Below are 21,190 nucleotides of genomic sequence, written 5' to 3'. Positions count from 1 at the left end.
ATGAGTCATCCACAAATTTTTGTTACACCTCCGCCTGGTCCCCGCCTCTCCATTCAACATAACGAATTGTGTATTAAACTTTCGTAAGCCATGCTACATCAGTACTTGACCTCTGACCCCTAAGCGCGCGACTCGAAAACACGAAAATGGCAGATGTGGATAGCAAAGAAAGGTATTTTATTCATAATTTCATACTTCGTATTTACAATTACTTAAAAAATGGGCATTGAGGATATGTTTTATGACTTTGAAAGCTAATCGTATGACCAACACCTTTGTAGCATTAACTTGATCATTTTAAAGCGAATTTATTGCTGTTCTGTTTTGTTTCGAGCGATCATGTGTTTATGTGTTGAACTAATTTCGTGATAATTTACGGGGGACATCGAAAGGGGGCGTGGTTTGCCCAAGGCTTGGAGGTATAAAAGCGTGGGGTGGCTGAAACGTTTATAAGTGATTACTTGAAACTTGTTTTAATGTTAGTTTAATTCAATATTTGTGATTCCTACGCCTACATGTATTTTCCTTTCTTTTCCTTATATTCAAAGTTCGGCAACAGAAGTGGAGGAGGATGTTGCCATGGATACTGGTGTCGTCGAGAGCTTTGATGTTGCCGAATCACAGGAGGTAGAGATGGAGGAAACTGTCAGCCCCTCTGACCAGGAATCAATGGAACCTCCCTGTGACGACGATGGGGCATCTACGGATAACATGGATAACAAAGAAAATGTTGCAGCAGAAGTCAGTTCCACTGATGCAGGAGGGGGGAAGTTGAAAGAAGCCGCGAGCATAAAAGGAGACTGTTATTGGTGGGAAATTAAGCTTAAATTATTGTACATGGTAACTTTACACAGTTAATAAGAGTGTTTGGAAAGATTTCCATATACAAAGTTCACTCAACACCCTGTGTACAAACCCTATGAGATTGGACTGAAAAATTCTAAGTGTTTTCTAAGAAAATGCTTGTATTTTCTCACTGCTCAAATTGACTTTGATGACATGAAATTGCTATCTGGGGGCTTGTTAGTCAATACAGAGGAAAATTAGTGAACTTCGTATATGGAAATCTTTCCGAGTGTTTAGTATTGTCTGGAACTGCTGACCAATGTATCATACATATTTATAGATAGAAACGTTTAGGAGATTGTGTAAAGCCCAGTTTACATATATGTTTCATTTTTCTTTTCATTAACCCTCAGTGGCAAAGAGAGAAGTCCCAACAACATAGAGCTACAATGCAGTGTCTGCCTCAAGTGGTTTCATAAGGACTGCATTACCTGCAATGTGGGGTAAGTAAATATGTACCAGTTAAAGGGAATGTACAACATTTGCTTTTGCTGCAATTTTCAAAAATAAATAGATTTGGAGGATAAGTATGTTATAGAAAATATTGTTAAAATGACTTGTTTCACGTTTCGGGCTTGTAGATGCTGGAAAAACCAAGAAAACCTATCATGTTCTCGTAGTCTGGTTCCCTGACCCCACTTAAGATGAAACGGAGCAATTAATACACTTTGGGGAATTGTAAGGTCAGAGAATCAGTCTAGCAGGCTTGTACCCCTTCACAGGTGTGAAATCAATTGCAAAGAAAAGTCAGAAAAGTCAAAATATGAAAAAATTAGGAACAGTTGTCAAAAAAAGTCAGTTTTCTCCAACGCTTGTCGGCTGACCAGTGTTGGAAAAATACAGTTTTTCTTGAAAATGTCAGCACACCAGGTGCCATGATTTTACAGAATGCTTTAGACTGTCATTCCCTAACAATCCAGTAAGGTATTTCGTGATAATTTGATCATTTCATTTTTTGATGTTTGCAAATGTTGTATCTTCCCTTTAATAATAGTTCAGAACATGAAATTCATTTTAAAACAAAACACTAGACCATTTGACCAAAAATTATAGAAACTGTTACCTTGTTTCATTATTCTATAAACAGTTAACAGAGTGACAATAATGCAGACTATTAACTGATTGTATGAAATTTTCTTTTGCCAGAAACTGCATACCATACATGATGACTTACTCCTTTTGCTGCAAGTATTGCAATCCAACCAAGTCTGAAGTGTACAGTCGAAGGATGGCCAGTAAGTACTTTAATCATTTGTTTATTTCTAACAGTGTCCCGATCGATTTTAATTCTTTTCCAGCCTTTTCAAAACAATCAGATTTTAAGTCTAGTCTTAAATCTTGGCTTAAACCATAAAATGACAAATCTTTACCATGTTAAATTATTTCAAATTTTAAAACAAATCTTCTGGTACTGATTATCTCAAAATAAGGTTCAACAACTTAATGTTTTTTTACATTTAGTCAAATTGTTCTGCTTGCCCCTTCAGATTTCAGCCAGTTGTGTCACATGGCCCTCGCCAACTTGACGGCCCAGCAGCGACTGGAAAGCACAGACAAGATCATGTTCTCCAAGGAGAAAGACTTGATTCCATTCATCAACCAGCACTGGGAGGCACTGACTCCAATGCAGAGACGAACCACCACCACGTGGCATGCTACCATCGTCAAGGCTATGGTAAGATTATCCCCTGTCCCAGAGTAAATGTTCTGAAGAAACCTTTTCCTTTCATGATAGTCACCTTACATGGTGTGTGTTCTCCTAAGTTTCACCCTCAGCTGTTCAAAGTCTCAAACTGCAGTTGCCTCTCCGAGTAAATTCCTTGGATTTTTGTTTGTGTTTCAGACAAAAGACAGTGATATCTTCATCTGTAAGGAGAAACTAGACACCAGCGGAGCCAGTGAAGAGGATTATCCTCTCTTTGGACTCATTGATCAGGTTAGACCTCCATTTTTGCTCATCGAACTCTCCTCAAACTCACCAAAGGCATTGTTTCCTATCTAACCTTTCAAGGAGCATATAGCCCAAAGTGTGGTAATAATGTGTAGCTTTATCATCCTGAATCCTGCAAAAAAATTCCAAGAGATTAATTGCATTTACTGTGGGTGAAATTACCAGCACAATCAATTGATACGGGATGTCACATGCAGAGTGTCAAATTATTTTACTATTAAACTAAGAGTGAACTTGTAGTACAAAATCTGCCTCAGCTCCTGCGTGCATGTGATCAGAAAATGTCCAATATCCGAACTAATTGCACCCCCTGCTATTAATAATGAGAAACACTGTAATGAAAATTTCAGTGAGAGTTCAAAAATATTTTTTTTGGAAATCAGAGTAATTCATTTTTTTTGTACGATTGATAAAACTTGTACAGGATTTGACCAAGATCAGTCCAAACTATGACCCCTCGAAGCAGAGTAGCACCAACAAGGGAGAGCTCAGCCAAAAACTCAGTTCATCACTGTCCGCATCACTGAATGGTAAGCAAGAATAACTTCATACAGTTCTATAATTTGTGCTGTTTTGATTGTTCTTGGTGCAGTCTGTCACTTGCACATAGTTCTCTGTAAAATAGTAAAGCCCTTTTACTTCTTGATCTTTTGTAGGAGGCAGTTTGTCCTCGTCGCTTGGCAAAAGCCGCGGAACAAAGAGGAAAGGGCTTGAGAACAGCCAGAATATCACATCAGGAAAGAAAACCAGAAAGTGAGTTGAAACATTTTCTGTCAAAGAAAATTGTCGTAATGAAATCATAAGGTCTACAAGAGATTATTCATTCGTTCAGTAGTCGTTTGTTACAGCAATTGCCACAGAATTACCCGCTAGATCTGGACTTAAAAAAGGCAACTTTTCTAAAGAAATCTTCATTGCTGAATAAAAACAAGATGCTTTTAATGAAAGTGTTCCTCGATCCCCAAGAACATTACTTTGTTTGTTTTTCACCCCAAGTGACATGATAACGGCCCAGAAGTTACCCCCTCATGGGTACCCCTTGGAGCACCCCTTCAATAAAGATGGCTACCGATACATCCTGACTGAGCAAGACCCTCACGCACCCAGCAGTGCCTTTGAAGAAGATATGTGGATAGGCAAACCCATTCCTGCCTTGCTGTACCGTATGGCGCTGGGGAGGGAGGTGTATCTGGCATCACATGATAGAGGTAGGCGGAGCTAGATTATGAATATTCAAATTCTGAAATTAGGTTCTGATTGACCTTAGAAAGAGTATCTGGCATCACATGATAGAGGTAGGCGGAGCCAAACTGAATATTCAATTCTGAGGTTGTGTTCTGATTGACATTAGGGAGAGTATCTTGCATCACGTGATAGAGGTAGGTGGGGCCAAACTATGAATATTCAAATCTTGATTTTTGGTCCTGAACAGCATTAGGAAGGGGTGTATCTGGCATCACATGATAGAGTTAGATGAAACCTCACTATGAATATTCAAAGAGTTTGAGTCTTTAATTGCATTTGGAAGCGAGGTGCTTGTGGCATCAGATGACAGGGAGATAGAGCCAAATTTATAATATTCAAATTGCTGGGGAAAAAAAATTCACTTACAAGAAAAAAAAAATTAATGTGAGTTTTACAAATATCCTCGTTTTCTTGCAGCTCCTCAACTAAAGATCTCAGAGAATCGGTTGTCAGTGACTGGTGAGAAAGGTTACTCCATGGTCCGATGCACCCACGGTACAAACCGAGGGGCCTGGTACATGGAGATGAGTATTGATGATATGCCAGAGGGTACTGCCACCAGGATCGGATGGTCACAACCGCTAGGTAAGGGTCCATCAGGAATCAAACAAAATTGGTACCAATCTCAGAACAAGAATTGTACCGCTCTTTTTTTTTGAGGAATTGGCTCTCTGTAGTAGCTAATTCTAGTCAGGTGAACTCCCACAGAAGTTTGAAGATTTGGCTATTCTGGGAAGAAACTGATTTTGTAGAATCTCTGAAAATTGCAACAAATTTTAGGTGGTAAATATATTGAAGAGAGCTATTATGCTAATTATTGGCACTGTACTAGCCATTTACTTTTAAAGATCACAATGGAATTTGAGTGAGGATTTTGGCCCGAAAAATCGATTTACAGCTGGTCCTTGACTTTTGGGCTCAGTTGAAATTGATTCCAATAATATTGGAGTAGCCCAAGGCTTGAACTGTTCTATACCACTCATATTTGAAACTTACCATAAGAGACTCAATCAATTTAGTACGATGACTTCTTGCAGGTAATTTACAAGCACCTCTGGGCTACGACAAGTTCAGCTATTCCTGGCGTAGTCGGAAAGGAACTCGCTTCCACCAGAGCATTGGGAAACGCTACGGGGAAGGGTATGGTCAAGGCGATGTGCTAGGATTGTACATCAAACTGCCTAGCAGGGTACCGGCTGATAAACTACTTCCGTTGACATACAAAGATCGGGTAAGTTGGAAAATGGGATAGCAAATTCTCATAGCATTTTTTAACTTGTGTAAATGGGGACATTTTTCAATGAATTTGCTTTCGATTTTCCTTTTCAGGCACTTATCAAGTTCAAGAGTCATTTGTACTTTGAGGAGAAGGATCTTGTACAGGAGACAGAGAATGATCTGAAGCCGTGCTCTGGATCAAAGGTGAGTCATGTGACTTTACGCTAAGGATCTCAGCTAGTAACTCAGTCTGTAACTTACTGGTGATCAAGTCTGTGCTAGATTTGCACTAAACTTTTGAAATTGACTGACAATTTCGAACACTGAGGGCGTGAATTCTCCCTCTATGGGGAAGACTGAACAAGTAAAGGTCCTCAATGATTTATAGTGGCTTAGCACTGATAGCTCAGCTTAGCACTGATAGCTCCGTGTGAACTTTAAATTGCCAATTCCTCTTTTTTTAATGCCTTTTTATCACAGATTGCATTCTTCAAGAATGGTGTAAGCCAGGGCGTGGCATTTGAGGACATCTTTGAGGGCACTTACTACCCATCCATATCAGTACACAAGGGATGCACGGTAAGGCTAGGCTTGGTTTTCAAGCTATCATCAAAAGCTCATCCTACACTCTGCTTTTGCTTGTTTAAATCTTAAGATTCCTCTGAGAAATAACAGAGGAAAGATAAAATAATCCTGCAGGCCAGATTCCAAACTTCATGGAAACTAGTAAATTGTGCAGTGATGCAGTCTTTATGATAATGAAAAACTTGTGTGTAAGCATGGAAGTCTGGCATAGTCCATAACTTGTTCTTGTCTTTTTGGTCAGGTTTCTGTCAACTTTGGTCCTCAATTCAAGTACCCACCACAAGATCTGGAGGACTTTCTTCCCATCAGTGAGCTGGCTCACCGCGCTATGGTGGAACAGTCCTTGGCCAATCTGGTCTACCATGTGGACCACGAACAGGACTTCAAAGACGCTAGCAAGGGGTTGTTACCCCAGTCGTGTTGATGGAAACTGCCTTAAAGATTGTTTAGCTGAGGATGATCGAGAATCAACAACTGGCCACTAAAAGGAGCAACAATGGTAGCATGCCAGGAGTGACCATGTTGGCCAGAGGGAAAACGATGCCACTTAGCTGGTAGCCACAATTTATTTGCAGGCCATTGCATAACATTGCATACCAGGTTTGCGTACCACTGTTTTCATCATTAGAGGCCAATTTTGAGGGGCCACAATTATCAGGTGGCCAGAATTGACAGCCACATTAAGAGCCTTTGTAGAATGGTAACCGCAGTGGACAGAAAACTGTGATAGCCCTACACTGCAGGCAGCCGGCAGCAATGGTTAGGCAGCCAAGATGAACAGATGGCCTCAAATGAATGAGTAACCTTTATTGAACAGAGGCCAGTGGATAACACGCCACTTCAGCAGCCGATAGTTGGCCTCAGTAGGCCATTAGTTGCGATAGAAACCTAGAGCAGAGCTAGGTATCCACAATGGAGAAATAGTCGCATTCCTGAACACAAATATGAAAGTGAATGAGGTTTCTAGTACCTCAGTGTAAACCTCCGACAAAATACCTCAAACATTTATTTCATGACTGCTGAAAATCTACCAAGATGCCTTTTAAAATTTTGTTCTTTTGTTTTGGTTGTGTTTTTAACTGTCCTTATTAAAATTAATCCTTAGAGAATATTAAAGTTTGCATAGCGTAGAGCATCCAACGGAAAACAAGAATTGAGATTTGTAAATCCATCTTTTTAGGGCTCATTTTGTACATTTTACATTAAAAATCATTGTCTTTTCCAGAAAAGAAACAAATTTGTGTGTTGGTATTTTGTTGAGTGTATAGTTAGTGACTTTGTTTACATTTAAAGGGTGCACCTTTTAAAATGCTCTGAATTAGCATGTCTGTGGTATGGTCATATGAATATCAAATCTGATACACCCAGTACACCCAAAGAAGATTGATTTTGATAAATGTTATGGGAGATATTTGGCTATTTTGGGGGTTTCTGTTGCACCTGCTTTGCATTCATAAGATTTACTGGACTCTTGCCCTTCAATTCACTGATCTCCCTCCCTCTGTACTTAACGTCCAGCTCAATTCGTGTGACATCATTGCGCAGTTGTTTGACATCGGCAAGTGCTTTCTTCACGTCACTTTGTAGTTTGTCGTGCACGGTTATGGTTAGGTTTTGGATACTTTTATTGGCCTGGTCGATTCTCTGAGAAATGCCGTCAATTTTTTCAGCAACCGCGTCCTTATCTTGCCGTTTTCTGGGGTCATTCATTTGGTTCTCGTGTCGGGCAATCATCTTGCTGATGTAAGCGATGAGCTCATCAAATTTGCGCTGCTCAGTCTTGAGAGACACGATCGCTGATTGGTTGTCTCGGCAGAACTTCCTAGTCTCCTTTAAAGCCGCTATTATTGACGACCTGCCTTGGACAAGCTTCAACACCTCGAAGGAGCTGTCTGAGAACTCTTCCCTCATAAACTTCAGCTGACCTTTGATTTTCTCGATGTCGACGGAGACATCGCGGACAGTTTTTGACATGGAAGGATCTGCAAAAACCTAGGAAATTTTGGGATGTCCTTGTAAGAGAAATTATTGAAAAACAGCAGACAATGAGTTGAAACTGACATTGAGAGGTGTGAATGAAATAACATTTGTCAGTATGAAAAGGTTGTTCAGCAACAGTTTTTCACGAAACTTTTTCCAAAAATTGAGAGGTAATTTTAGTTCGTACGTTAAGCATTCTTTGTAGCTTACAAGTTACGGTCATCAACAAAACAAATACATTCTGTGCACAAATCTATCTAGGCCTAATAAAAATTGAACGCCCTAAGCAGTTCGGAGGTTACGAGCAAAAAGATGAAAAGGCTACTTACTTGGACCGTAGGAGGACTAACAATCATCGTCTTCTTGCCCTGAGTTCCCGCTATTCTTTCGTGACCTGCTGCCGGTACTTCTCCCGGTAGCAGCAGTTTGTGGGTTCGATCGTCCTCGTCTTTTCCCGCCGTGTCTTTCTTGCGTAAACACCGAGCCGTGGCTAGCCAACGCACGGCAGGCAAACTCCGCCGAAATGTCCAAGAACTCTCGCCTGGAAACCACCCTCGAAAATGCTGTTGACTTCGGCGTTTACTCCTCGTCTGCTCAGCATTAAAATTCAAACTCCTCGCAGACGATAAACTTGTATACATCTCACGACCCAAAGTGCTCTGTACACGGCGAGCGATTGCCCCAATGCTCAACATGATGCTGAACTTTCGGCCAATCAGACAGCGCCTACCCACCTGTATGCGATCGACATGTGTCTTTTGTCATGCAAATAAAGTGAAGCCTACATTTTAAAATGATTTTCTCATCAAGCGCTGGATTGAAATAGTCCTGCCATACAAAGAAAATGAATTTGTTTTATACAGCTCTTCTGTATTTGTTTTCTTCAAACAAAACATAATAATATTTGTATACGTAAATTGCGTATCTGCGGATACAGAATTATGCATTGTTTCGCTGTTGTGACGCAATAATAAACGCAACTTACGCACGTGACCTGCTTTTTGGAAGGCATAGCATAATCTCATTGTGACGTAACAAGGTTGAAAATTAAAACGGTATTGCGTTGGGAACAACAACGAATGTACAACCATAGATATCAAAAGATTTATTCTTCTGATTTATGTACAACAGTCCACGGGGATTGTGTTACATTTCCTACAGTGACGGTAAAAAAAAATGCGCGGAGAATCCAAGTATGCAAGGAACTGACTTCTTAAATTGTAAGCGTGATATTTGCTGATTAGGCAAACTCTTTTTGTGTTTAAAAAAAATGTTTTACATTATTGCATCATTGGATTATGTATTTTTATTATTATTTATTTTGAATAAAGAGGACATTAATACTCCTCAAAAGTCTCCCATTGTATGAATCCATGAGGTTGAAATAAAGTAGCGATTGTATGCCCGTGTCAAATATCAGATTAAAAGCGCGCAGTGTTGCATCCGATATCCGTGCATTTTTTTTTTTATTTCAAGGCTTGGCAAGTTCGCAGCGAACTTTTGTCACTTAACCTGTTTAGCGCCCTCTATTGCCAAAGTTTCCAAACTTTTCTCGATTTAAATTTTGTCGCCAAGTCTATTGGCCTTAAGCTTAAAGCAAGTTTTTTTTATGTTAAAAAAAGTTAATTCCTCTTTACCAACAGAAATGTTAAGCTATTAAAATTGAAAATTAAGTGTCCATAAGGGACTGTTAAGTAAAAAAAAGAAAGACAAACTTATTCAGGAATCAGAGTAAAAAAACAATGTGGTCATATATGATCAAAACTCCACTCGAAACTGAGGGAACTGTTTTATTTTTCTCTGAGATAATATATCTGAAGGGCGATCACTACCAAAAAGAGATACTTCAAATTATAGATTCTGTCCAATGTACATCCGGTATAATATATTACATTACTTACATCTTTCACTTTGTTAACAAGTGTGTTGAATAATATTCTTACATACAAACTCCTTAATCAGAAAAAGTCTAGAACACTGGAAAAAAAGAAAACAACAAAACACTAAGTCACACACTCATGTCAAGCAGTATAATTCAAGATTTCCTAACCAGCAACACAAACTTTTATGTCCAGACCACTGCACGCTTTGAAGTGTTTGATCTGTGCACATAGCAGTCCTCTACCGTAACAATTGTACACACACAAATTCTTTTAGGGGTGGATATATTTTCACGTCTAAATCTTTGTTCAAAATGATCAAATGACATGAATTTCAATTTGAGGTTTTTGCTGGCTGCCTTCATCGTCTAAGCCCTGTGTACAAGATCATGCAAGAAAAAAAATCCTTGTACTAAAGATTCTGACGACCTCCTGTTTTTTAGTGAAGTCATCTTGGCTTCTCAATCACCAAGCTATTGCTCGACAGTGGCAGCATCAAGTCCTCAAAAGTCTGACAAGTTGTTCAAAACTGTTAATTATGTTTACAAATTTGAAGTTTCTTTTTCAATGCCACCACAATTCATTCAACTTTGTCACGCCAAAAAACACATCAGTACTTTGTGATTTTCTTAAAATAAAAAAAATCAGACAACATGTCTGACAGGACTGACAAATTGTTTCTTCTGAAGAGCTTTCTTCAAAATCTCTTTCTGCAAAACCAGAAAGTATATAAGTATTCACTTTTAGTTAAGTACCCGTTTGTGTTTAGTTTCTGCAAACACACACACAATATCATTCAATCGTATTTCAGATTTAAAAAAAAAAAAAAAAAAAATCAGTTTTTGTAAAAATAGTCGGTCAAAAAGTGCCCACACCACAAAGACAACATGAATAGTACACATGAAACGTGAAAAGAAGCAATAAAAGCAAATATTCAAATGTAAACGGTGTGGGGTACGCAAGACTAACTTTCATCTGAATGTGTACAAATTAACTCATATCTGCCTGGGTGCAGTGCTTATTACAGAAAGCAATGACTTTTAAATATGTCAAAGCTCTTTGTTTTGTCAACGTTTGGGGGGGGGGGGGGTTGTGCAGAATATATACCTCTGATGAGATTACACATAAAGAAACTTAAAAAAAAAAACCACAAATAAACATGTACTACAAAAATAAGTACAACTCTAACTGGAATGTGAAATAATAGATAGGAGTAAGACACATAGATATAGACTTAAACATTCCCATAATGTAGGAAATAATTTCAAAATTTGTCTTTCAAAGTACACTTTGTTCCTACACTTTTTACAGTTTAATATTTCAACTAAATAATTTAAATCATCAATTTTGTCCCAGGGTTTATTGTCCAATTATCAGTGAATATTGTAGTATTTCATTTTGATTAATGTACATTTATACATTTCCAATATACAATTTTTTTGTACAGTAAGTAAATGTAGTCCCACTATAAACTGATATGCCACTTCAATGTGTTAACTTGTTACAAGTGATCAGTTTAAAGTTCTTGCAACCTACTTTCATGGTGTGAGGTCCAAATCCTGCCATGCAATTAGGAAGAATGCTCAAACATCATACAAGTTTACATGTTCTATCAGTCACTGGTTCACACTCCACCAAAGTCAGCATATTGCTGGCCTGTTGCAAGTTGATCAGACTGCAGTTTCAGCACAGCCATGGCTGTTTCAAGTCAACCGGTCCAAGTATCTTGAAACAAGCTATCACAGTCTACGGTTCACATCCAACCATAGCTGTAAACTCCTGTCGAAATCCAACCGCTATTTGGCACATGCTATCACAGTCCGAGGTCCATATCCCACCCTGGCTGTGCTAGCCTGTTCCAAATAATACACTCCACCGCATGGTACGCACTTGAATGGTCTAAGGTTCGACTCCCGCCATGGCAGCGTTAGCCCATTGCTATAACACTTTAAAGTAGCCAGCTTGGTTGTTTGGGTACTGATTGACAGGAGTGTCTATGTGTGTTTGTGAGCCTGGTATACCGATACTGATGCCAGTAATGCCTGTCATTATCCCATGGTTACCTGCAAATGAAAAAAAGAGAAAAAAATTAATTCAACTAGAGGTTCACGTTTGGTTTTGTTACAAACGCAGGGTGATCAAGCAGGCGACTTTTTCGTTGGACATGCCCAGTTCAGTTGTAAATACTTTTATGTAATAAATTCAGGGATGAGACTGTCAATTTAAAAAACTCTGAAAATTGGATGAAAGGTCTGAAAGATGAATTGCTTTCTATACGGATAGTGTCTTTTTGTCAGATTCAAACAGTCTCATTTCATACACACGTCTGAAAAAATATCATGCCTGTAAATTACATCCTCTTTAACTTGCATCTTTTTTTTTCAAATAAAATAGTAAGCAGGAGCTAATAGGTCCAAAACTGGCCACAATTATTCCAGAAAGTGTTAGGCTTAAAAGAGGTTATACAACATGATAGACAAATCTGAACTTACCACCGGCAGGAGGAGCTGCAGCTGAGGACTTGAAGAGGCTAAAAGATTGCGGAGTTGAAGATCGTCGATTGAGGATACCAAACGGAGTATCAGACTGAAGAGAGACAAAACAAGTGAAGACTGAATTACAATTGTTTATAAAAACGTTCACTGGATATTCTTATGGAGCCACAAAGAAATATGGTGAGCATCAACAAGTCTGCCTTAGCAACAAACAAAAAACAGCTACAAGCAGATTTCAATGTCAAGTTTACTGACTTTAACTTCGAGTTTAAAATTTAAAATATCTTTCTTTAAGACACTGACTTTCTTATCTGTACCTACCCTGAATGTGTGTGTTGTGTTGGGTCTTGATTCTGATATGAACGTCGCTGATCTATCTTTCAGTCTCAATCCCCTGTCGTCAGCTGCTGCGCTTGATATTCGGAATTTAGACGATGCTCTCTGTGGAGACAAAACAAATAAAACAGGAAAATATGAAATACACTTGATGCCTTCTTAAAACTTTCTCAGATTTCATACCCCCAGCTGGAACCATCAGAATCCAACAACAGCAAAGCATGAAGCCTGCTGAATCTCATAAAATCAAACAGCAATTTTGGATCCAGTTTGATCCTGCAGACTGGAGACCTGATAATCACACATTTATGAGCAAAGGGCCTATTAGTTAAATTAGTTGACCTGACATCAAAGGTCATAAGTACAAAGACACACCAGCTGACCTCTGACTCTATATCAGTGTAAGGTATGGAGGCAGAACTTGAACCATTGATCCTGCCGTAGTTGGCCCACTTACATTGCTTGTATTATTGGACGGTTTAGTCTCATTGCTGGGCGTTTCTTGTTTGGTCTGCATCTCCTGGACTGCCTCAATGGGTGGGAGGGCCGTGCCGCGACTCCAGTGATAGGGTGGGGAGGTGGCTACCCCTGGGTGGGGAGGGGAGCCTAGTCTGTCACTAGCCGTGGTTCTGTGGGTGGGGAACAAGACAGTTTTATCATTAGTTATTAGTGGGGAAACAGGGCCATTGTGTAAGTGAGTAGGTGAAAAATTTTAAGAAAATGGTCACAAGTTCAAAAAGCTAGATTTAGGAACAGATTTTCATCAAGTTCCACCTGCGTGACAAATTTCATCCAGGGTTCCAGTCACTGCCCACTTCTGTGGCTTTTCCTGTGATACCATCCATGCGTTTTCCTCAGGGTTCGAAATTAGCGGTAGCCCGCTAGCCAAATGCTAGTCAAAACAGCAGCAGGCTAGTTAAACTATTCCTAAACTAGCCTGGCTAGCGAGTGAAAAATTATTGGGATACGGCAAAGATGAACATACAGGAAGAAATAAATAATTAAATTCAGAAAGAAAACCCCATGACTTTGTGTCTAATTTTATCAACTGTTCTAAAGGAACGCATGGTTTCATTACCAGAAAGAAATTAAATCAAGAATGAGTTCCGCTGTAACTTACAATCTCTTTCCCGTGATAATCCCCTCCATGTTGGGTGTCTTTGACCGGTCAATGGGTCGCAGCCTCGCCCTGCCTCGGGCAGATGTTAACCGATAGTTGTAGTTATCTGTGGTCTTGACGCTAGTTGGCCGGTTGGACCGGTTGATTTGGAGAAGGGTGCTGGAGCCAGGCCGATTGACATGCAGACCAATCTGAAGGGGTAATGTTTGTAGCTCCTCCCTAAAACACCAAATAAGGAGAGTTTAAAATTCTACTGTGCATTTAAATGACTCGTCCCCAAAACAACACATATAGAAGACTGTCATTTCCACTGTGAATGGCTTAAGTAGTTGAGCTTGGCCAGTTTACATCTGAGCCAATCTACAGGGCACAATTTGTAGCTCCTCCCTAAAATACCATATAAGGCCATACTTCATCAACAACTTTCCTTTACTCCACTTCATCAAGTCAGCTGATCGACTAAATACAATCACAATCCATCCTCTCAAATCCTGTCAATCTTTGTCTCGTTTGAACGAGCTCAACCTACCCCAGTGCTGAGGGGGCCCTAGTATCCCTATCGTTGGGTCTGTTGTGGAGAGCCTTGGATGATATCGTCATGACCCCTGTCAGGTTCTGCCGATTGGCCAATGAGATGTTGAAAGAGGGCGCTGTGTTTAATCGCTGGAATAAAAAAAAATAGAAAAAAAGTATCAATATAGCAACTATATTCATGTCATGATAGATAACTCAGTAAAAATAACCACATTTGGAAACAGCTTATCTGTTGGCTTTCGTGTGATAAAAAGAAATTAAATGTAAAGATTTAACCATGTGAAACATTTTAATAATCTTACCACAATATGTAAGATAGAGGCTTCTGCTATGTACAATGGCTTTTGACTATGGCTACCGATCATTCATTGCAACATGACATGATCAATACCAAAAGCCGTAGCCACAAAAACAACCAATTTGGATGCGGCTTACTCACCCCGGAGCCCATTGGGGCTAGCTTATTGGACGGACCATCGAGTAACCCCCTACCCATTTGAGAACCAAACGGGTAGGGGCTGTAACTGAGATCAAAGGACGGCTGGACAGGATGAAGGACAGACATGGAGGAAGAGACGTCTTCCGGGCTGGAAAACTTCTTAACTGCAGAGGCAAAAGTATCACAGAACGGTAGTTACAAAATATTTTTATTAGAATAAAATTCAATTCTTTCACAACCAGAGGAAAAAAAAATTACTTTATTTGCTCAATTTTTGGTACCTAATTGTCATGCAATATACACGTATACTGCTTTTGAATGGTTATACACTGATTATTACAATGTACTTGGCACCAAAGCATGCTACTCGGTATTTGACACGTTTAAAAAAGGTCCCAAGGGTCAAATATAATACAGATATCAAGCAGAATAAAACTGCTCATCAATTTTATGTGCTAAGAGAAAATAAGCGGGATGCCAGTCACAAGCCATATACACTGCACAATATTTTGGCTGGTAACAGTTTCTGCTAAGCATATATTTTCAGTGCTTAGCAGATGTCTGTGCCAAGCAGCTCCACCAAATCAGTCTAAAGCCTGGTTCATACTTCATGCGAATGCGAAGCGAATTTGACGTCATGAAACATTCGCTGCGAAATTCGCCCGAGTTGAAATGTGTTCAACTTTTGCGAATTCGCAGCGCGAATACTTGCCATGACGTCACAGATTCGCGTTCGCTTTCGCTTTCGCATGAAGTATGAACCGGGCTTTAGTAGAACAAAACTCCCATCTTACTCTCTGCCTGCAACTCCCAGTGTCTGGCCAGCAGTAACCTCATCCATCCAACCACCTCAGTCCACATGACATCAAAGCATTGACTGTAGATGGAGTTCTGTACACAGGCATTTGGTGTCAGCGGTGGGAAGCCTTTTCTCCGCGGGGCGTGGTATCTCTTCTGTTCGTGACTATCCTCCTCCCTAGTAAAACAAGAAATTCAGAAAACAACTTTAGTGACCAAAACTAAATATTGGAAGCCTTCCTTTCAACTCACACGTACTGAAGGTCCATGTAGTTTGAAATCAACAGTTGAATTTTGGAGGAGGATTTTAGTTTGATCAGTTAGTAGCTCACCAGGGTTTCAAGCGATCGTAGGCGAAGTACTCCTCAATGACGCCGTCCGATTCGAGAATCTCCTCTTCCATATCGGTGAGCTGCTGTCTGACTGTCTCGTCCTGACTTGACCCCATGGTAGCCACAGGGTCAATAGGTCGCAACCGACTGCCAACTATCGATAACCTGTGGGTGTACAGACATAAATATTTAACGGTAAACTCTGCAGACTGTCTATGGAATTCTATGGTGTTTGGCCAGTTTAATTTCTTTAATGGATGGCTCCTCCGTAAAGGCACATCAGCAGCATTTCAGAGGTTGTCTGTTCGAATTCCACAAATTACTTTACCTTAGGCATTGATTCACAAGATAAGAAGCCCCCAAACAAAGTCACTATAAACTGATAGACTACCAACAAAGAAAAATGATAGACTGCCAACATAAGGCAAAATTCCTCCATTGGTAAAGCACCAAAACTGCAACCCAGAGGTTGTAGGTTCGAACCCCTTTTTTAAGCCAATTTTAAGGCTCATTAACCTGAAACATTGATACCTGTTTAAGAGCCTTACCCTTGTGGGTCTTGACTAGTATCGGAGGGGTATTCATTCTCCCCTAGGTCCATGAGTTCCTCTGCCGTGGCTGGCCTAGGAGCTGTGTGGGGAATGAACTGGTAGCCCAGGTCACACGGTGTGATCAGCTGCTGACCAAGTATTCTGAGGAAAGAAACAGTTGGATGGATGAGATTGAATATCTTCAGATGTACAGTTATTCTGTCATTCAGTCTCTAGTACCTGGGTTGAACTCAAGCAAGAGATCACAGTGCTCATAGATGTCCTTAAGCAAGGCATTTTACAACAATTGCTTCCCTTTCTTTGTATCATGGCGAGCAACAGACATTTTCTTTTTGATGTTGGTGTCCTGATCAGCAGTAATTCTTGAAACTGTTCTATCTCAAGTCTCAGTTTTGCATTGAGACAGGTCACAAGGTTGCAACTGCAAAACCAAGTCTTTCTGAAAGCTCTGGCACGAATCAAATCAGGGTAATTGGCAGTCAAAGCCAAGAAAAGACCTGCTACACAAAACGGACTGATTCCCAAGAATCATATAATTGATGGGCGTTGTCAGTCCGCAACATCTCACCTTAAGTGTGGGAATCTGGAGTTCCATTCTTTACACTCGTTTTCTAGTTGAACTGAGGTAGTTGCGTTCTTCTGCCCTTCAAACAGCATGTCGTCGATTTCCTGGAACATACGATGGACCGTCTTGCCTGCTTGCTTGTCAAATTCCTGAAGACACACAAACAACTCTTGGTTAAAAACCTGATAATTAAGCCTAAAAAAAAACCAAAAAATTTTGGAACCACAACTAAATTAGACTGGTACCAATGACAAGAGAAGTACAAAACTTCTGAGTAAAAACAAACTTATTCGCTATTTCTGTAGTTGAGGTTTTAGACATTTTCAAACTTACATCATCCGCCCATGAGAAGAGACTACTCCTCTCTGTGGAGTTCCCAGACGTCAGCCCACCGCTGTTAGACATCAGTAAGAAGGTGGGTCTCTGAACGTCATCTTCCGATGGGGAGGACATGCCACTAGTGCAGGGTGTGACATAGCTGTGGATAGCTTCGTTGACACTGTTGAGGTAGTGCATGGGGATGACGTCATCGGGTCGCTCCAGGGATGGGTAGTTGTCTGACCGGGACGAAATACCCCGTCTAGAAGAAGAACATATGCAAAATTAGGTTTTAATCCTAAACGTTTTGTATTTCAATTTCAATTCTTTGTGGTGATGAGTGCAGGTTTTTTTTTTATAAATGCAGAGGGCAGTGTAACTCAAGAGCCTGCAGAAACCTGGTGAGAGAAAATAAAGGAACAAACATCCAGAGGACACTTTTTAAAATATGTACATTTGTAAATGAGTATCTAACACTCTTGCCCACCAAACACAGACATGCTGTGATCATACAATATTTGTTCAGCTAATGCAGTAATAAAATGTCCATCATAACAGCAGATAAGAACCATTACACTCCATATTATGTCAATGTGTACAAATAGCTGACCAGCCTGGCATATCTGATTGAAAATGCAATTATCTGCCATAAGCCATGGGCTCTAGATAAGATATTGAATGATGCTGTGTCCCCTAGGGCTCTGCATCTCTGCTGTTGTTACACCTTGTAATAGATATGTATGCACATAATAATGTTCGTTAACTGCAGTTTCATTTCAGTGCTATTGGCTAATGGCAATATGACTATGCTCTTATTATTGGTTTTTTTTCATGAAATTATCTGCATGCATCTGTTATGGATTACAAAATGTATACAGGAAATTTACTGAGATTCATAAAGATTCTGTAATAGAAAAGAAGCAGTACGCATACTACATGTACATAAGTTGCTATTCAGCCGCAAGGCAAAACATTGGGTTTTAAAAAAAAAAAAAATTAGATAATGAAATAATTATAACATTTTCAGGACAGACAATTTCATATACATATTATATTTGAACAGTTGAGTTTCTTTAACATTGTTTCATTTAAATATTATTTGTTTTGGTAATGAACTCCAGACTCCTTGTAAGCAGCGCCCATGGCACTGTACACGTACATGTAGCTCGCTATATGTACATGAAAGAAAAGACAGCTAGCCGCGTATGTACTGTCCATGTACCAGTTAAGATAAATAACACGCATGCTACTTGACCGTGGCGCCCCACGCTACCAGAGCACTCCAACGTGAACATCCCTGTCCTCCACTACAGTCAGCCAAACGGCTTTTTCGCATGTCCAGAACATATGTTGCAATGGGAGGCTTCAAGGGCCCGGTTCAAATCAATCACAATCAATAGAGGGCAGCCATCTTAACTCAAGTGTGTGTGGACTGTACTGTGTAAGGCTGTAAACGTACTCTAGGCAGTCCTATGCTTAGAGTTAAACTAGATTTCACTTTCTGGCCCAATTTTATAGCTCCTCTGTTAACTGTGAGCTACCGTACTAAACTATCTCCACTAAATGTAAATGTAGCACGAAAATTTGTTTTAGCAGCACATGTACTGGTAAATGCACCTGTAGTTTATTTCACATGTGACATTTTGTATATGTATACACATTCATCCAGTAAAGATTTGGTGCAAACACGGTTACTGCAGAGTCTCTTTGCTGAATTTACACAAAGACCACACAAATGACAGCTGAAATCTAACATCTCATAATGTACATAAAGGGTGAATAAGAATTGGTAAATCAGTAACTTCTAAAAACACATTCACAGTACATGTGAACTACACTTGCATGCGCGTTCAAAATATATGAACCAAAACACAGTTCATAATGTGTATAATCATTGACAAAGATAAATTATACAAATTTACCCAACAACCACAAGACTGTGGATTTCCACTGCCTTTCTTCTCATGGCAAGGGATGCCGGAGTATCAAATTTCCCAGTGGTTACAGTATACCCGAAACTGATTGAAATGATGTTTCTCTGTCCAGAACAGCTGCTGAGAGGCTGCAGCAAGCAGCGATGGCAAGTCGTCCCACTCGATGGGTACAGTGAACAAACAGTACACTACATGCTGAGATCAGTGCACTGCCTTGCATGCCGATTTCTCATAACTGACCGTATGCCGATGGCAATGTTTTGCCGGTCAGGCGCAGTTAAGATCTGAGTCCATCAAGAAGTGAGCAACTGAGCAAATACGGACTTGAAGAAGGATGGATGGACGCTTATCAAAAGAAATCACCGATGAAAATTACCTGGTTTAATATTAGCATGGAACTCTGTGTCTCCCAGGAAATATATGGAAATCAATACATCTGGCAACCAAATTCCTTATTTTTTTGTTGGCACATTCTGTGTAAATAAGTAATGCTGGAATGCACAGTGTACAAAATCAACAACACATTGTACAAATGTGATTGATTTTTCAGTATGAATTATTCAATTCCCCAATGGAGAATAATCATATTCCTCATCATATGTGAATTTTGTGGATGCATACGTAGTTTACGTACACATTTTCATTGTACACATGTATGTAGATCATGGCCAGGTGTAAATTTATATGAAACATCTTCAAAATAAAGACGTTTTTATTTCATACAGAAACATGTACTATAGATCTGGGTATTACAATGTAGTTCAATGCTATTTTTTCCATGCGTGCAATTTCGATGAAATGAAATTTTATGGCAATTTTTTTTTTGGCATGTACCTGTACTGAAAGCATGACTGGAGTTTTTTACCATAAATTTTGGTCCAATTCTTGTCCCTATCAGGTCAAGGATGTCTCCCTCAACACATTGCTTCATAGCACTAGTATCACATTACAGGGGACTCACTTCACACATGGGTGTAATGGGAGGTTTTCTAAGGCAAGTACACAGTGTAGACACTGGGAACAATATGTATAGGGTCTTTATATGGTTAGCTTGGAGTTTTATTGTTTTATTGCTGACCTCGTGTGACCCATTAGGACATTATAAACAAGAACTGTGAGGCTAAGCGGAGAAAAATCAAAGTTTAGGACGAGATGTAAGAGCTTTCTGTTAATTTCCAAACTGCCCACAATTCAAGTAAATAAAATAAAATTATGTACATGCTAGGGTTTTAGTCATGAAAGATCAGAATTTCTTTCGCATCCAACCAACAGCTCAATAAAGTTTGACAGAAAAAGAACATGATTGCTTGAGCTTAGATTTTTGATAAAATCTGGCTACAAATAAGGGGTTAAGCAGTTTACCAGCGATTTTAAAGTAAATCTCAGAGAAAATATTATTAAATCAAGTTTGCCACCATCTCCTGCCTCCCACAAAGTCCTTTACTATAATTGCTTATATTTTACATGTATTGTAATAAAAATAAGCAGAAATAGACAGAGGGAATATCCTTGGATTTTAACCGAATTTGGAAGAAAAATCCTTGGATTTTTAAACCACGCACAGCAGGGAGGAGCTAATATTGAGAAACTGTGACCTGTTTCATATTACCCCAAGGTTTCTTACCCATAAAAAGAAAACAAAAATAAGCCTTGAATATTTTTAGGAGCTATACTTGGGTTTCACTGTAATTACAGCCAACAGTGGGAAACCATACACAAGTTACTTAGACCTCATTAAGTTAAAAGCTGGTGCAAGGTGACATGACTAAGATTCAAGGGCATGCATGTGGACTGGCTCCGTCAAACTGAGACCTGTGTTGCCAAAATTGACTTGATTTATAATGTAGTTTATATTTTGTGTTTTACTGAAACCTCTTGCATCTAAAAACTGATATATTTGTCCTCTGTTGCCAAAATTGACTTGATTTATAAATGTTGCTGTTGTGCAAAGTTAATATTTGGCGTTTTACTGAAGACATCGTGTCCGAAAACTGAAATATGGAAGCAATATATTCCAAAAATAATTGATCAATCTAAAAAAAAAAAAAAAACACTGACAAAGA

At 39.5% G+C, this 21,190-nt stretch overlaps 3 protein-coding genes across 5 annotated transcripts in view; 1 reads left to right on the top strand and 2 right to left on the bottom strand.

Annotated features, from left to right (window-relative positions):
* Positions 1-20: 20 nt before the first annotated feature.
* LOC119732250 (set1/Ash2 histone methyltransferase complex subunit ASH2-like) lies at positions 21-7,078 on the top strand. Its single transcript, XM_038205697.1, has 14 exons — positions 21-172; positions 549-809; positions 1,200-1,289; positions 1,993-2,081; positions 2,334-2,521; positions 2,690-2,782; positions 3,222-3,327; positions 3,454-3,550; positions 3,794-4,005; positions 4,460-4,627; positions 5,080-5,273; positions 5,372-5,464; positions 5,741-5,839; positions 6,087-7,078. Exons 1-14 carry the CDS (start codon positions 147-149, stop codon positions 6,267-6,269), a joined length of 1,899 nt encoding a protein of 632 aa, XP_038061625.1. The 5' UTR covers positions 21-146; the 3' UTR covers positions 6,270-7,078.
* Positions 6,834-8,725, bottom strand: LOC119732253. The gene is made up of 2 exons (XM_038205701.1): positions 8,155-8,725; positions 6,834-7,837 (listed from the first exon to the last, which is right to left on the bottom strand). Exons 1-2 carry the CDS (start codon positions 8,518-8,520, stop codon positions 7,262-7,264), a joined length of 942 nt encoding a protein of 313 aa, XP_038061629.1. The 5' UTR covers positions 8,521-8,725; the 3' UTR covers positions 6,834-7,261.
* An 848-nt stretch (positions 8,726-9,573) lies between these two features.
* The window catches only part of LOC119731893 (protein FAM149B1-like), a 32,364-nt gene continuing 20,747 nt past the window's right edge, over positions 9,574-21,190 (bottom strand). For 2 of the 3 annotated variants that reach the window (XM_038205178.1, XM_038205177.1), the window contains exons 2-13: positions 17,209-17,455; positions 16,879-17,024; positions 16,308-16,451; positions 15,760-15,924; positions 15,424-15,605; positions 14,630-14,793; positions 14,186-14,319; positions 13,657-13,875; positions 12,994-13,165; positions 12,522-12,641; positions 12,198-12,291; positions 9,574-11,768 (exon numbers count right to left, since the gene is read on the bottom strand). In XM_038205178.1, coding sequence (XP_038061106.1) covers positions 11,644-11,768; positions 12,198-12,291; positions 12,522-12,641; positions 12,994-13,165; positions 13,657-13,875; positions 14,186-14,319; positions 14,630-14,793; positions 15,424-15,605; positions 15,760-15,924; positions 16,308-16,451; positions 16,879-17,024; positions 17,209-17,455 — 1,912 coding nt within the window. In that variant the 3' untranslated portion in view covers positions 9,574-11,643. Of the gene's footprint in view, positions 11,769-12,197; positions 12,292-12,521; positions 12,642-12,993; positions 13,166-13,656; positions 13,876-14,185; positions 14,320-14,629; positions 14,794-15,423; positions 15,606-15,759; positions 15,925-16,307; positions 16,452-16,878; positions 17,025-17,208; positions 17,456-19,115; positions 19,175-21,190 lie in introns of those variants that run through there. The other variant, XM_038205179.1, reaches the window with a different exon arrangement.

This window comes from Patiria miniata, unplaced genomic scaffold (assembly GCF_015706575.1).
Source record: "Patiria miniata isolate m_02_andy unplaced genomic scaffold, ASM1570657v1 HiC_scaffold_24, whole genome shotgun sequence".
Taxonomy (NCBI): Eukaryota; Metazoa; Echinodermata; class Asteroidea; order Valvatida; family Asterinidae; genus Patiria; species Patiria miniata.
The sequence above is the reverse complement of the archived record's forward strand: the minus strand, read 5'-3'. Positions and strand labels throughout refer to the sequence as shown.